This window comes from Cetorhinus maximus, chromosome 1 (assembly GCF_964194155.1).
Source record: "Cetorhinus maximus chromosome 1, sCetMax3.hap1.1, whole genome shotgun sequence".
Lineage (NCBI taxonomy): Eukaryota > Metazoa > Chordata > Chondrichthyes > Lamniformes > Cetorhinidae > Cetorhinus > Cetorhinus maximus.
Window position 1 is genome coordinate 94,372,419 of NC_135879.1, and position 14,030 is coordinate 94,386,448.

Genomic DNA, 14,030 nt, shown 5'->3' on the forward strand with positions numbered 1-14,030 from the left:
AAGGTGAAAAATCTCAAACAACGTTAATACTGGAGAATGAAGCATTTCGATTTTGAGCACTGAATCATTCCAACCACAGCAGCCAATTATTAGAGCTTCTCAGTGTTCAATTAACTGCCAACTACTTGAGCAGTTTTTGCTTAAGGTTCCCTTAGAAGCTTAAGAACTGGAATTTGTGTTCTGTAGAACCTTTACAGCCAGAAAATAAATTGTATCTTGCTAGTCTGGATTGGGTTCAAACCAAGTTCTCTATAGCGCTACTGGTGATTTTTTTATGTCTCCATGCAAGTGTAGTTGTATCACTCACCCCAGTTAAGACACTGAGCTGTAGTTTTAATAGTTCCACACAACAGAGAATTATATAGCACAGAAGGAAGCAGTTTGACTTAATGTGCCAAAAATGTCGTGAAACAGCTGTCCAATTAGTCCCACTCCTCTTTTATTTCCCCATAGTCCTACAAATTTTTCCTTTTCAAGTACATAAGCAATTCCCTTTTGAAAGTTGCAACTGAATCTGCTACCATCATCTTTTCAGGCAGTGCATTCTAGATCATCACAACTCACTTTGCTGATAATCTTAAAGCTGTGTCCTTCAGTTAGCAATCCACCCACTAATGGGGAAACTTCCTCCTTATTCACCCCATCAAAATCCCTTATAATACTGAATGCCTCTATTAAATCTCCCCTTAATCTTCTCTGCTTGAAGAACAATCCCAGCATTTGTATGTCTTTACATAGCTGAAAACTCTGGTATTCTGGTAAATATCCATCCCCACCCCCTTTCCGATTCTCTCCCCCCCCCCTCTTTTTTTCCAATAATTTATATAGATTTTTCTTTTCCCACCTATTTCCATTATTTTTAAATGTATTTCCATCCATTGTTTTATCTTTACCTTTTAGCCTTTTTTGATTCCTTCACCCCACCCCACCCCCTCTAAGGCTATCTGTACCTTGCTTGTCCTGCTTTCTACCCTTAATTAGCACATTCCTCAGATAATATCACCACCTTCAACACCTCTTTGTCCTTTTGTCTGTGACATCTTTTGGTTATCTCCACCTATCACTGGCCCTCTATCCAGCTCTACCTCCCACCCCCCTTAAACCAGCTTATATTTCACCTCTTTTCTATTTTTACTTAGTTCTGTTGAAGGGTCATTCGGACTCGAAACGTTAACTGTGTTCCTCTCCACAGATGCTGCCAGACCTGCTGAGTTTTTCCAGGTATTTTTGTTTTTGTTTTGGTAAATATCAGAATTGGACACAATACTCTAGCTGAAGTCTAACCAATAATTTATACATGTTTAACAGTGATTTACAAATATTTAGCATTAATTCCTTGTTATTTACTCTTTCCCACCATTTATAAAACCAACAGGCTCAATATGCTTTTTTAAAAATTTGTTTGTTTACTTGCCCAGTGACTTCAAAAGATTGATATACATGTGTAACTGTTCCTGCACGCACTTTAATGTTTTAGTTTATAAATCGCTTAGTTATACTGCCTCTCCACATTCTTCCGCCTAAAATGCATCACTTCACACTTCCCTGCATTAAATTTCATCTGCCATGTGAGCCCATTCCACTAGTCTCTGTCCTCCTGAAGTCTGCTGTAATCTTCCTCACTCTTTACAACACTTCCATCTTTTGTGCCATGGCTAAAATAAAATTGGAGACAAAAACCCTGGCATTCTATGAGAAGCTCGCTTACCCTGGACTTTTAATATTCAATTTCCTTTAATATTGTCTTTTTGTTTTATTGACAGGCATGATATTCCCCTTTGTGCAGAGAATGTACCGACGGATCACTCTGTCAGGTCTCAGGCAGGAAATGTACCCAAATTCTTACTTTAAGTTGCAATAATAAGATTAAGTATGCTCCAAGTAATTCTGCACTCACATTTTGCTTTAATTTTGAAATGAAGATGTATTTCAGCTGTGCTACAGGTAATATACTACTAGGATAGAATTTTTCAGATGGCAGGTTTCTGCCCCGCATCACGAAGAGGCGGCAGGGAATGCATGGCCAGCTGCTCTGCAGCCATTTAACTGGCTGGAGGTGCGATTTCCACCCCTCACTTGGAAGTTCTGCATCAGAGAGGTGCCGGATCATCTGACTGGCTGGCAACTCTAGTCCCAGCAGCATTACGGGGAGTGGTGGCCACAGCTGGGATGAGATGTCATCCCAGCAGTCTAATGCCGCAACCCACAGGACCAGGTAAGTGTGGGTTCTTGCAGCAGTAACAGGAGGGGAGGTCTAGGGGTAAGGCTCATAATGGCAAGGTCACACTGGGAGGAAGCACCCAATCTGGAAAGGGGGCAACTTCCACTCCCCCTTTTCCCACCTAAGGCCTGAACAGAGTGACCTTCTAGTTTCCCTCGCTGTCTAACTTGAAGTGTAACTGTTGTAACATAGGAAACACGGCAGCCAATTTGCGCACAGCAGGCTCTCACAAACTACATTACGATAATGACCGATTTGCTTTTTTGAGCTGATTGAGTAATAAACATTGGCCAGAACTCTGGGGATCACTCCTCCTTTCTTCTTTGAAATAGTTCCATGCGATCTTTTATGTCCAGCTGAGAAGGTAGACCGGGCCTTGCTTTAACGTCTCATCCAAAAAAAAACGTTATTTAAGTTATGGTGGATTTTGATAGAATAAATAGGGAAAATCTATTTGCTTTTATTAAAGACTATAAACTGACTAGCTTCTATCTGTAAGATAGACCTCTGTAGTTCTTTGGTTCCATCTCTTGAAAAGCAAATAACTAATACCATATACTGAATATAATTCAATTTTGTCATCCAAACTCTGCTGCCTCTGTCCTAACTTGCACAAGTACTGTCACCCATCACACTTTGTTTTTTTTTAATTCATTCATGGGATGTGAGCAACATTGGTTTGGTCAGCACTTATTGCCCATCATTAATTGCCTTTGAGAAGGTGATAGTGAGCTGCCTTCTTGAACCGCTGCAGTCCATGTGCTGTAGGTACACCCATAGTTAGGGAGGGAGTTCCAGAATTTTGATCCAGCAACAGTAAAGGAATGGCGATATAATTCCAAGTCAGGATGGTGAATGACTTGGGGGGGGAACTTCCAGGTGGTGGTGTTTCCATCTATCCGTTGCCCTTGCCCTTGTCCTTCTAGATGCTAGTGGTCGTGGGTTTGGAAGGTGCTGTGTAAGGAGCCTTGGTGAATGCCTGCAGTGTGTTAGGGGGAAATTAAAAATGCTAAAAGAGAATACAGTAAGAATTTACTGAAAAACCTTTAAAATCTCCAGGCAGACATGGCTGCTAAACATATTAAGAGTTGAAGATTACCAGATGAGCATTGCACAGCCTTGAGAGTCAGATTGGAGACACAAGCAGGGCATAAATTAGATTAAGTGTACTCCCCTCTCACATAGGGAAGGGGCAGATGGTTTTAGCTTAGATATGGGAAGACATACAATAGACAAAGAGGGGGCTTTGATGAAACACAAACAGTCTTGAGCTGTGAGAACCAAGGTCTTTGTGTACGTGTTTTAATTTTGATTGGATAATATAATTATGTATACATCCTTTAGAATAATTAGTTAGCAAAATCAAATGTTTATGTACTCAATAGGATAGAGTTAGCATGGGACTGGTATGTCGATTACCGATTGGATGCATTCAAATGTACTCAAATGTATTATGATAAGAAAAAAGTACAGAAGTAATGAAATATAATCAATCTGGGAGCTGGGTCTTCATTCTTAGGATTGATTGTGGCTCCCTTGCACATGCTTGAATAAAACCGGTTAAAAGGAAGCCTGAGTCTGTGGTCGTTGCGGGATTGGAGGGTGTACCTTCTTCAAGTGTATCTTGTAGATGGTAGGGACAGCTGCCACTGTGCGTTGGTTGTGGAAGGAGTGAATGTTTGTGGATGGGGTGCCCATCAAGTGGCTGCTTTGTCCTGGATGGTGTCAAGCTTCTTGAGTGTTGTGGGAGCTGCACTCATCCAGACAAGTGGGAAGTATTCCATCAAACTCCTGACTTGTGCCTTGTAGATGGTGGACAGACTTTGGGGAGTCAGGAGATGAGTTACTCCGTGCAGGATTCCCAGCCTCTGACCTGCCCTTGTAGCCACAGTATTTATATGACTAGTCCAGTTCAGTTTCTGGTCAATGGTAAACCCCAGGACATTGATAGTAGGGATTCAGCGATGGTAATTCCATTGAATGACAAGGACCGATGGTTAGATTCTCTCTTGATGGAGATGGTCATTGCCTGGAACTTATGTGGCACGAATGTTACTTGCCACTTGTCAGCCCAAGCCTGGATATTGTGCATTTGGACATGGACTGCTTCAGTATCTGAGGAGTCACGACTGGTGCTGAACATTGTGCAATCAATGAACATCCCCACTTCTGACCTTATGATGGAAGGAAGGTCACTGATGAAGCAGCTGAAGGTGGCTGTGCCTAGGACACTACTCTGAGGAACTCCTGCAGTGATGTCCTGGAACTGAGAGGATTGACCCCCAACAACCACAACCATCTTCCTTTGTGCTAGGTATGACTCCAACGAGCAGAGAGTTTACTCCCCGATTCCTATTGACTCCTGTTTTGCTAGGGTTCCTTGATTCAACACATGGTCAAATGCTGCTTGATGTCAAGGGCAGTCACTATCACCTCACCTCTGGAGTTCAGCTCTTTTGCCCATGTTTGAACCAAGGCTGTAATGAGGTCAGGAGGTGAGTGGCTCTGGTGGAGCCCAAACTGAGTGCCAGTGAGCAGGTTATTTTTAAGGAAGTGCTGCTCGATAGCACTGTTGATGATCCCCGCCATCACTTATTGATGATCGAGAGTAAACTGATGGGATGGTAATTGGCTAGATTGGATTTGTCCTGGTTTTTGTGCACAGGACATACTAGGCAATTTTCCACATTGCCGGGTATATGCTAGCTAGGCCAGCTATACTGGAACAGCTTGGGGTGTGGCAAGTTCTGGAGCATAAGTCTTCAGTACTACTGTAGGAATATTGTCAGGGCCCATCGCCTTTGCAGCATCCAGTGTCTTCAGTCGTTTCTTGATATCACGTGGAGGGAATTGAATTGGCTGAATTCTGCATCTGTGATGCTGGGGGCCTCATCCACTCGGCACTTCTGGCTGAAAATTCTTCAACCTTATTGGGCTCCTCCATCACTGAGGATGGGGATATTTGTGTAGCCTCCTCCTCCAGTAAGCTGTTTAGTTGTCCACCACCATTCACGACTGGATGTGGCAGAACTGCAGAACTTAGATCCGATCCATTGATGCTGTTTGGCATGCAAGTAGTCCTGTGTTATAGTTTCACCAGGTTGACACCTCATTTCTAGTTATGCCTGGTGCTGCTCCTGCCATTCCCTCCTGCACTCGGCACTGAATCAGGGTTGATCCCCTGGCTTGGTGGTAAAGATAGAGTGGGGGTGATTCTGGGCTATGAGATTACAGATTGTGGTTGAGTACAATTCTGCTGCTTATGGCCCACAACTTACCCAGTCTCAAGTATCTAGAACTGTTCGAAATCCATTCCATTTAGCAGGGTGGTAGTGCCACACAACACGATGGAGGGTATCCTTAATGTGAAGACGGGACTTCATCTCCACAAGAACTGTGCGTGGTCACTCCTACCGATACTGTCATGGGCAGATGCATCTGCAGCAGGCAGGTTGGTCAAGTATGTTTTTCCCTCTTGTTGGTTCCTTCACCACCTGCCGCAGACCCAATCTAGCAGCCATGTCCTTTAGGACTCGGGCAGCTCAGTCTGTACTGCCCTATTGAGCCACTTTTGGCAATGGACATTGAAGTCCCCCATCCAGAGTACATTCCGTGCCCTTGCCACCAGTGCTTCCTCCAAGTGGTGTTTGACATGGAGGAGCACAGATTCATCAGCTGGGGTGGGGGGTGCAGTACGTGGTAATCAGGGGGACGTTTCCTTGCCTATTTTTGACCTGATGTCATGAGATTTCATGGGATTATGATGGCAGTATCTGGGACATTATCTGTAATGTATAATTCCGTGAATATGACTATTTCAGGCTGTTGCTTCACTGGCCTGTGAGGCAGCTCTCCTAATTTTGGCACAAGCCCCCAGGTGTAGGCATGGAGGACTTTGCAGGGTTGACAGAACTGAATTTGCTGTTGTTGTTTCCAGTACCTAGGTCGATACCGGGTGGTCCATCCGGTTCATTCCTTTTTGACTTTCTAGCGGTATGATACAACTGAGTGGCTTGTTTGGCCATTTCAGAGGGCGTTTAAGAGTCAACTACATTGCTGTGGTTCTGGACTCACATGTAGGCCAGGCCAGGGAAGGACTGCAGATTTCCCTCCCTACAGGACATTAGTGAACCAGATGGGTTTTTACAGATGGGTTTCATGGTCATCATTAGACTCTTAATTCCAGATTTTTATTGAATTCAAATTCCACCATCTGCCATGGTTGGATTCAAGCCCAGGCCCCCAGAAGCGTTATGCTGGGTCTTCTGGCTTACTACTCAGTGACAATAACATTACGCCACCGCCTCCCCACTTTCTGACCTACATTAGCTCCTGGTTAAGTAATATTTTGCTTTTAAAATTCTCTCCAATGTTTACAAATTCCTCATTAACTTCACCCTCCAGGTCTCTATAATTTCCTCCAGCCCAACAACATCCATGAGATATCTGCAGTCCTCTAATTCTGGCTTTTTGAGAATCCCTGATTTAATCTCTCCACCAATTGTGGTTATGCCTTCAGCTGTCTGGACCCAAGGTTGAGGAATTGCCTCCCTAAACCTTTTCACCTCTCTGCCTCACTTACCTCCTTTAAGACACTCTAAAACCCTGCTCTTTTGGCCAACTGCCTTATTATCTCTTTATCGGGTTCTGTGGAATATTTTCTTTTATAATGCCCCTTAAGACGTTTTATTATATTAAATGCCTGATAAAAATACATTGCATCTTTAAAATAGTCTATTCAATTCTGACTGCCTGCTTCTGATGTTAAAGGTGCTATATAGATACAAGTTGTTTTTGTTGCTCCTCTTCATCACCCGTTAAAATGCAGAAGTTAATTTGAAAGTCATACAACAAGAAATAACTTATTTATTGGCAATACTTTTTATCCCTTCACTCAGTTACTAGTCTAATCCAGACAAGAAGAACAGCTCAATTTGAAATATATTCATATTAATGCCATTTTGTTTTCGCTATTTCGAGCAATTTTCCCTGCAACTAAATATAATTACTTATCGAAAATATCTCATCAATTGTCGATCACAGCTGTGGCTACTTATTTTACTTCAACACCATTTTTTTAAACAACTCTGACAATTCATAGAATTCCTATAATAAATTCCAATTAAAACTTTGCATTAGTTCCTACCCATATGATTTTGCCAGCATTTTGAAGCAGCATCCTCAATGAATGGCCGTGCAGTTGACAAATCCACTAGTCCACGTTCATTTGTAGGTAGTGTTACTTTAAAAATCTCCTCCAAAGCTTGTTTTTTGTTGACAATTAGTTCAGTCCAAACCCGATTCACAGCTTTGAGGAGAAGTTGTCGACCTAAAAATGGAAGTTCCAAGCTTAAAGAAGTTAAACAATTATTCTCAAATGTTTACATTTTCTGAAATGCTACATATGTAATACTAAATGGGCTGAAATACAAGTTTGCCTCTGACAAAAAATGTTTATCCATTTTCCTTAGACATCCTGTCCCTATGCCTACTTATTTACACAAATCAGATGTCAACAAATTAGATGAATGCATTGAATTCAATCAGTGGAAATTAGATTTAAAAACAGGTATATTAGGATTTTTTTTAACCCAAATTATACTTTATTGGAATAATTTGTTACACGAGTTAAAAGGGCAAGGGCATGAGGGAAGTTCAAAGTGTAATTGGTTACCAATTTGGAAGTGGAAGAGTACTAAATTCCACACACTACCCAGGATTTTCTCATTTCACTCTTTCTCTCCTAAAAGCAACAATCAATAGTATTAGCAGGATTCTATCTAGTATTTATCATGGAGTGTTAACAGTCTAATATCTCAATCAAGCTTTATATGCAAGTTTGGACACTGAGTGTTGATAGATTATGAGAAAGCAGAAGCCATTAGAGGCAGTCAACATTGCCCTCATCTGACATCTTCACAAATACTAATAGCATAGAGTTTCATTTATGTTGCTGGGTAGCAGCCAGCAGTTGAAATTTTTTTGCTGATTTTATTCCTCTCCAGCCCACGGGTGCCAAGGTAAACTGTTTAGCATCCAACTGCAATTTGAACTTCTCTCATATGCATGCCTTCTTGAATCATCTGGAAGATTACTTTCATCATCATTTGAGTACGAAAATTCTTTCTAGTATATCTGTTGAAATTCATTCTTCACGAATAAAAACCTTACTTTTTCCCATCCGAGTCATAACCCTCGATACAGCCCCCATCTTCACTCACTCAAATCCAATGGGGGCAGACTCAAACTCATCAAGTTTAGTTATTCACCACCAGATCTGACTGAACCAGATCAAGCACTATTGGGCTCTGTTTTCTGCCAAAACTGATGGCTCAAGGATCACTATGGAATGTAACGATAACTCCTGGCTTCCTTTCTCTATTACCAATCCTCATTTTAAACCCCTCTCCCTTACCATATCCATCCTCATCTCCAGCAAGTGAGATCACTGCACTGCTCTGTCATGGACATTGAGACCTTCCATTTAACAGCCCTTGCTGCTAAAGTTGCTTCTTTCCTTCCCTTCCCCTTGCTTAGCAAGCTATCCTTTTCCAAATGCTCCATCTGCCCATACCCTTAACCTGAAACTTTCTCTAGTTTCTCTTGCATTGCCCTTCATGCCCTCTTTGAGTCCATCTTGTCCATGAGAACCAACTTCTGCTTTCTTGACTCTTTTACACTGCTGGCCACCCAATGTCCCTTCATGGCCCCCTTTCTAGCTGACACTGATAATGATTCTCCCTCTTCAGATATAGTCCTGCTCCCCTTCAACTCTGCTGTCATCATCCCCCTCTTCAACAACTCACCTGAGAGTCCCCTATCCTTGCAAACCTTATCTCTAACCTCTCTTTCTACTCCAAAGTCCTTAACTATGCTGACACAACCCACATCTGTAGCCACCTTCCCCACATCATCATGTTTGAAACTCTCCAGTCAGGTTTCCACACGTGTCTTAGTGTAAATGGCCCTAATCAAAGACACAAGTGACTTCCTCTGTAACTGTGACCATGTTGCATCATCCATGCTCATCCTTTTTGATCTATCTTCAGCCTTCAAAATATTCAACTACACATACTCAATCAGCACCTCTCCTCCACTATCGCGCTCAGTGAATCTGGCCTTGCCTGGTTCCACTTTTACCTATCCAGTTGTAAACAGAGAATTTCTCAGAGGTGCCTTTAGCTTAGGAAAATGTTCCAAGATGTTTTTTAAAAATTCTTTCATGGGCTGTGGGCATCACTGGAGAGGCCAGCATTTGTTGCCCATCCCTAATTGCCCTTGAACTGACTTGGCTTGCCAGGCCATTTCAGAGTCAAGAGTCAACCACAATGTTGTGGATCTGGAACCATGTCTAGGCCAGACCAGGTAAAGATGGCAGATTTCCTCCTCTAAAGGGCATTAGTGAACCAGATGGGTTTTTATGACAACTGATGATAGATTCACAGTTACCATTACCAGACTAGCTTTCAATTCCAGATTTATTAATTAATTGGATTTAAATTCCACCAGCTGCAATGGTGGGATTTGAACCAGAGCATTAGCCTGGACCTCTTGATTATTAGTCCAGTGGCATTGCCACTATGCCACTGTAACCTCCTCAAATCACAGAAGCTAATCAGACAAAAGTTGACAAACCAAAGGAGATATTGGGATAGGTGACTAAAAGCTCAGTTAAAGAGATAGATTTTAAGATGATCTTACAGGTAGGGAATAAAGGGAGTGCTCTAAAAAGTGCTCTAAAATACATATCCTTGGCCTCCTCCTATTTCTTATCTGCATGCTGCCTCTTCTGACATCATCCAAAGACAAGGCATCGGGTTTCATATGTGCCCTAATGACACGCAGTTCTACCTTACCACTATCTCTCTCGTCTCCTCCACTGCCTCTATTGTCAGGCTGCTTATCTGACATCTCATCCAGGATGCATCACAATGCCTCCAATTAAATACTTAGGAGACCAGAGCCCCAGGTACAGATTTGTTTGCTCGCCTCAATTTCCACCCTCTGCTCTGGAAATCATCACTGGCTGAACCAAACTGTTCAGAACATAAGTACTTGGTTTGACCAAAGCTGAGCTCCCAACCTCACAAAAACACCTACTTACACAATCTGTAACGTTGCCTGTCTCTCCTGACCTACGTTGGCTCCCAGTCCAGTAACAACTCAAATCTAAAATTATCTTTGTGATCAAATCCCGAATGGTCTTCCCTACTCCCAATCCTCTGTAACCCTTCCAGCCCAGCAACACATCGAGATCTCTGCGTTCCTCCCTCCAACTATGTTCTCTAATGAATTTCCCACTCACTTTGTGCCACCATTGGTGACCGTGGTTCAACTATCTACGTCTCAAGCTCCGGAATTTCCTACCTCTAAACTGCTCCATCTCTTTCTCCTCCTTTAAGGCTTTCCTTAAAATCTCTTTGGCCAAGAACTTAGCCATCCTTCCTAAAATCTCCTTTTTTGACTAGGTGTCAGTACTTGTTTGATTGAAATACTACAAAGAGCCTTGGAATGTTTTCATACGTTAAAGGCAAGCTATTGCTCTAATTTTGATTGATGTCCTCAATAACTCATTCACATTTAATATCTGGAAACAAATAGGTGTGAGGACTGTGAACACCAGACAAGGAAGTAATTTGGTGAGAGAATAAGAATGATTTGAGCCTTTCACTACGAACCAACTATCAGTAAGCTGTAAGACCCTTCTTGGTGAGATGTTTTGCAGTAACTATTACCCTTATTTTCTCTGCAGTAACTATTACCCTTATTTTTTCTCCTCCCTTCTTGAATGCAATGTCTCCTTGTTGTTGCACAGTTTTATAGGTGGTGGTTAGCATATTGTATCTTTACCATTTCATACGTAAAGCTCAACAATGTTGGCAAGTTATTTGACTACGGAGACATAGCAGCCAAGTTTGTGTGATGTCCACATATGCAGGCTTCTAGTTGTGATTGATGGGTACCATAAGTAGGAGCTCTGATTAAATTTCTTCTCTTTTCTTGATGTGCATAGCTTAGCTATTTACTGAGGAAATTCAGTGAGTCTTTGGTAAAGCCCCACATTGTAATCCTGACATAATGTTACTCGAAGATTGACATTGCTACTACAAATAAGAGTTCATATTTGGATACCTCAGGAACTATATATATTGTATACAAAAGCGGCAAATATATATATCCATAGATGGATTTCCTTATAAAAGTGGCAAACATAGGACAGTTCCTGAGTATATGAATCGTGATGCATGCTGATGTGCTCTGTGTGATTTTTATATATAAAAGTTGTGTAGATATAAAACACATAGATAGTGTCCTTCAGAGATTGGTGCATCACACTTTGGATAAATATTTTAAAAATTGTATCTAAATAATGATTAAGAATTTGGAGAGGGAGCCTGCGATGGGGTGTTGGGGCAGAGAGAGAAGAAACATTTGGGTGGGGAGGTGCAGAAGAGGGGAAACTAGGAGCAGGACAAGAGGGGAAACCGGGAAGGGAGGGGACAGGGGCAGGAGCGGAGTGATTCACTGAGAGGAAACAGGAGGAAGAAACTTTGATTCCCCCAGTAACTAATGGTATCTCACTTAAATTGTACTCACAACTAATAGTAAAATGGTAACAATCCGTCTCCCTTCATAATTAACAATAATATGTCACTGATAAATCTTATAACCTGTTGATATGCACCATGAAACAGTAACCCGAATCATCCTGCACTGAACCATGTGCAGTCAGACTCCCCTGTTGATATCACATATAACAGGCCTGGTCCCTCCCTATGTCCTGGATTTGTGTGACAGCAACAACTCTGAATTGAGAGTCTCAATCTGAATGGCCTGTATTTGGGTGTTATATGTTCCTGTTCTCCCATTCTCCTTCTTTCACACGGATCCACCATTCTCCATGTCTCTCCCAGAGCCTCATTCCCCAGTCTGCATCTTTCCCCTGATCATCACTCCTCAGTCTCTCTTTAATCTTCCAGACTGCTTCTTCCCCACTCTAACTAAAGCCCCTCTGATTTTAGACATCCCCCCCAGAATTCAGACTCCCACTGATTTCTGGGCACCACCCCGTCCCTGATTTCAGAGCCCTTGCATGTTTAGAGACTCTACAAACGCAGATTCCTAACTCTCAAGCTTCCTGCTGACTGCATTCCATGGGGTTGCGGCTCTGTGTTGGTGGTCAGGTGATGTCACTGAGCCTGAGGTTTTAACATGGGCCAGTGATGTTACGGAGCGTGCGCGCTGCAGAGGGAAATTTAAATAGCTGACCTTCTGGGCTGTTCAAGGCACAGCATGGGAGAGGTACCCCCGATTCCAGGAAATTCCTGATCATTCCGGGAGGGTTAGGAACTCTAATGGTCTACATGCCTTCCTTCTATTTTGAAATTTGTATAATTCTACAAAAAGGAAATAACTATGGATGCAGCTAAAGCTGGATGTAATGTATCAGTGAAGAACAGATAAGTCATTTACATCAAAGTGTCAGGGTCAGGAATTTTTTATTTTATTACATTTTTATTAGTATTAATTATTCTTTGTAAAAAATATTTTTTCTCTAAAATAGTGATTATCTGCATGCTTACATTATAGAATGTCCTTTTTGTTCCATTATGTCAAATATTTAAGAATTACCTGGCTGAGTATGAGTCTCATCCTCTTGGTTACACAAACAGTTGAGTCAGTCAAAAAGTAATATTGAATTGAATTAAATGATAACTTTTGTAAAAGTTACTGACTGAAGATTATTGATCACTGATTATTAACATTATATTTTACCTTCACTAATATCTTGGTTATGATTTCCATCTGGTTCAAGATCAGAAGGTATCATGATGTGCCATGTTGTCATTCTGGCTTCTGCTTCCAGGCCAAACCCCTCAAGGTTACTGCAAGGATTAAAAAATATGCACAATATAAACGTTGCTGTGCCAAATATGTAAATGAAAGACACATTTTTATTGTTTGATTTTTTTTTTACTGTGGATGAATATATAATACACAAATCTGTCGATAATCATAAACTACTGAGTAAGCTGTGATAAGGGCAAAAGATAGTTAGGTATAAGTAACTTTTGCAATCCTATCTAATTCATGCAGATGGTTAAACCTCTTCAAGGCCCACACAGTGGGCAGGATATTACCTGCCTTCTGTGGACGTTCTGGGAGTTAGGGGGCCTGTAAAATAGTGACGTGCCCTTCATCTTCCCACTGCCATGACATCTTGCCAGCAGTGGGTAGACCTTCCACCCAGAAGCCAATTGAGCCATTTAAGTGGGAAAATAAGGGCTTCAGTCCACATCCACGAGCACTTAGCCAGCAGCTGCTGGGGGCTGATGAGGCCTCTGCTAAGTGGGGAGATTGCCAGGTAAACCTCCTGCCAACCTCCTGGCAGGCTCAAAGGTGGGGCGGGGGGGGCAAGAACATACACCCTCCTATCTGGGCACCCTTTGGCACAAGTTGGGGCATCCAGCAGCAATGGCCAACCTTACACGGCAACGGTGCTACCTGCCCTCGCCAACCCCACCCCATTACCGTGGCCTGTTCAACAGGCCTTGGTGCTCCCAAAACTCCTTTACCTGGTTGTGATGGCACATGTCCAATGTCCATCCTCTTTCAGGTGCAGCTCCAGCAGTGGCCACCACTCCGGAGGGCACTGCTGAGCTATGGCCTTCAGATTGGCTGGCAGCTCTTGGGGTACACGGGCAGCTGTCCTCAACAGGGACAGCCGCCATGATGGCAGTCAATTCAAATGGAGCCCCAGGTCCTGATGACTGCCAAAGCAGGGTTGCCCACATTTTCAGGCCCATCA

General features: G+C 42.4%; 1 protein-coding gene across 1 annotated transcript in view; it reads right to left on the minus strand.

The window, feature by feature from the left end:
• Nucleotides 1-14,030, minus strand: part of wdfy3 (WD repeat and FYVE domain containing 3) — a 405,362-nt gene that overhangs the window by 114,561 nt on the left and 276,771 nt on the right. The window contains exons 38-39 of the mRNA XM_078543892.1: nucleotides 12,998-13,107; nucleotides 7,368-7,550 (exon numbers count right to left, since the gene is read on the minus strand). Of these exons, the coding sequence (XP_078400018.1) occupies nucleotides 7,368-7,550; nucleotides 12,998-13,107 (293 nt within the window). The remainder of the gene's footprint in view (nucleotides 1-7,367; nucleotides 7,551-12,997; nucleotides 13,108-14,030) is intronic.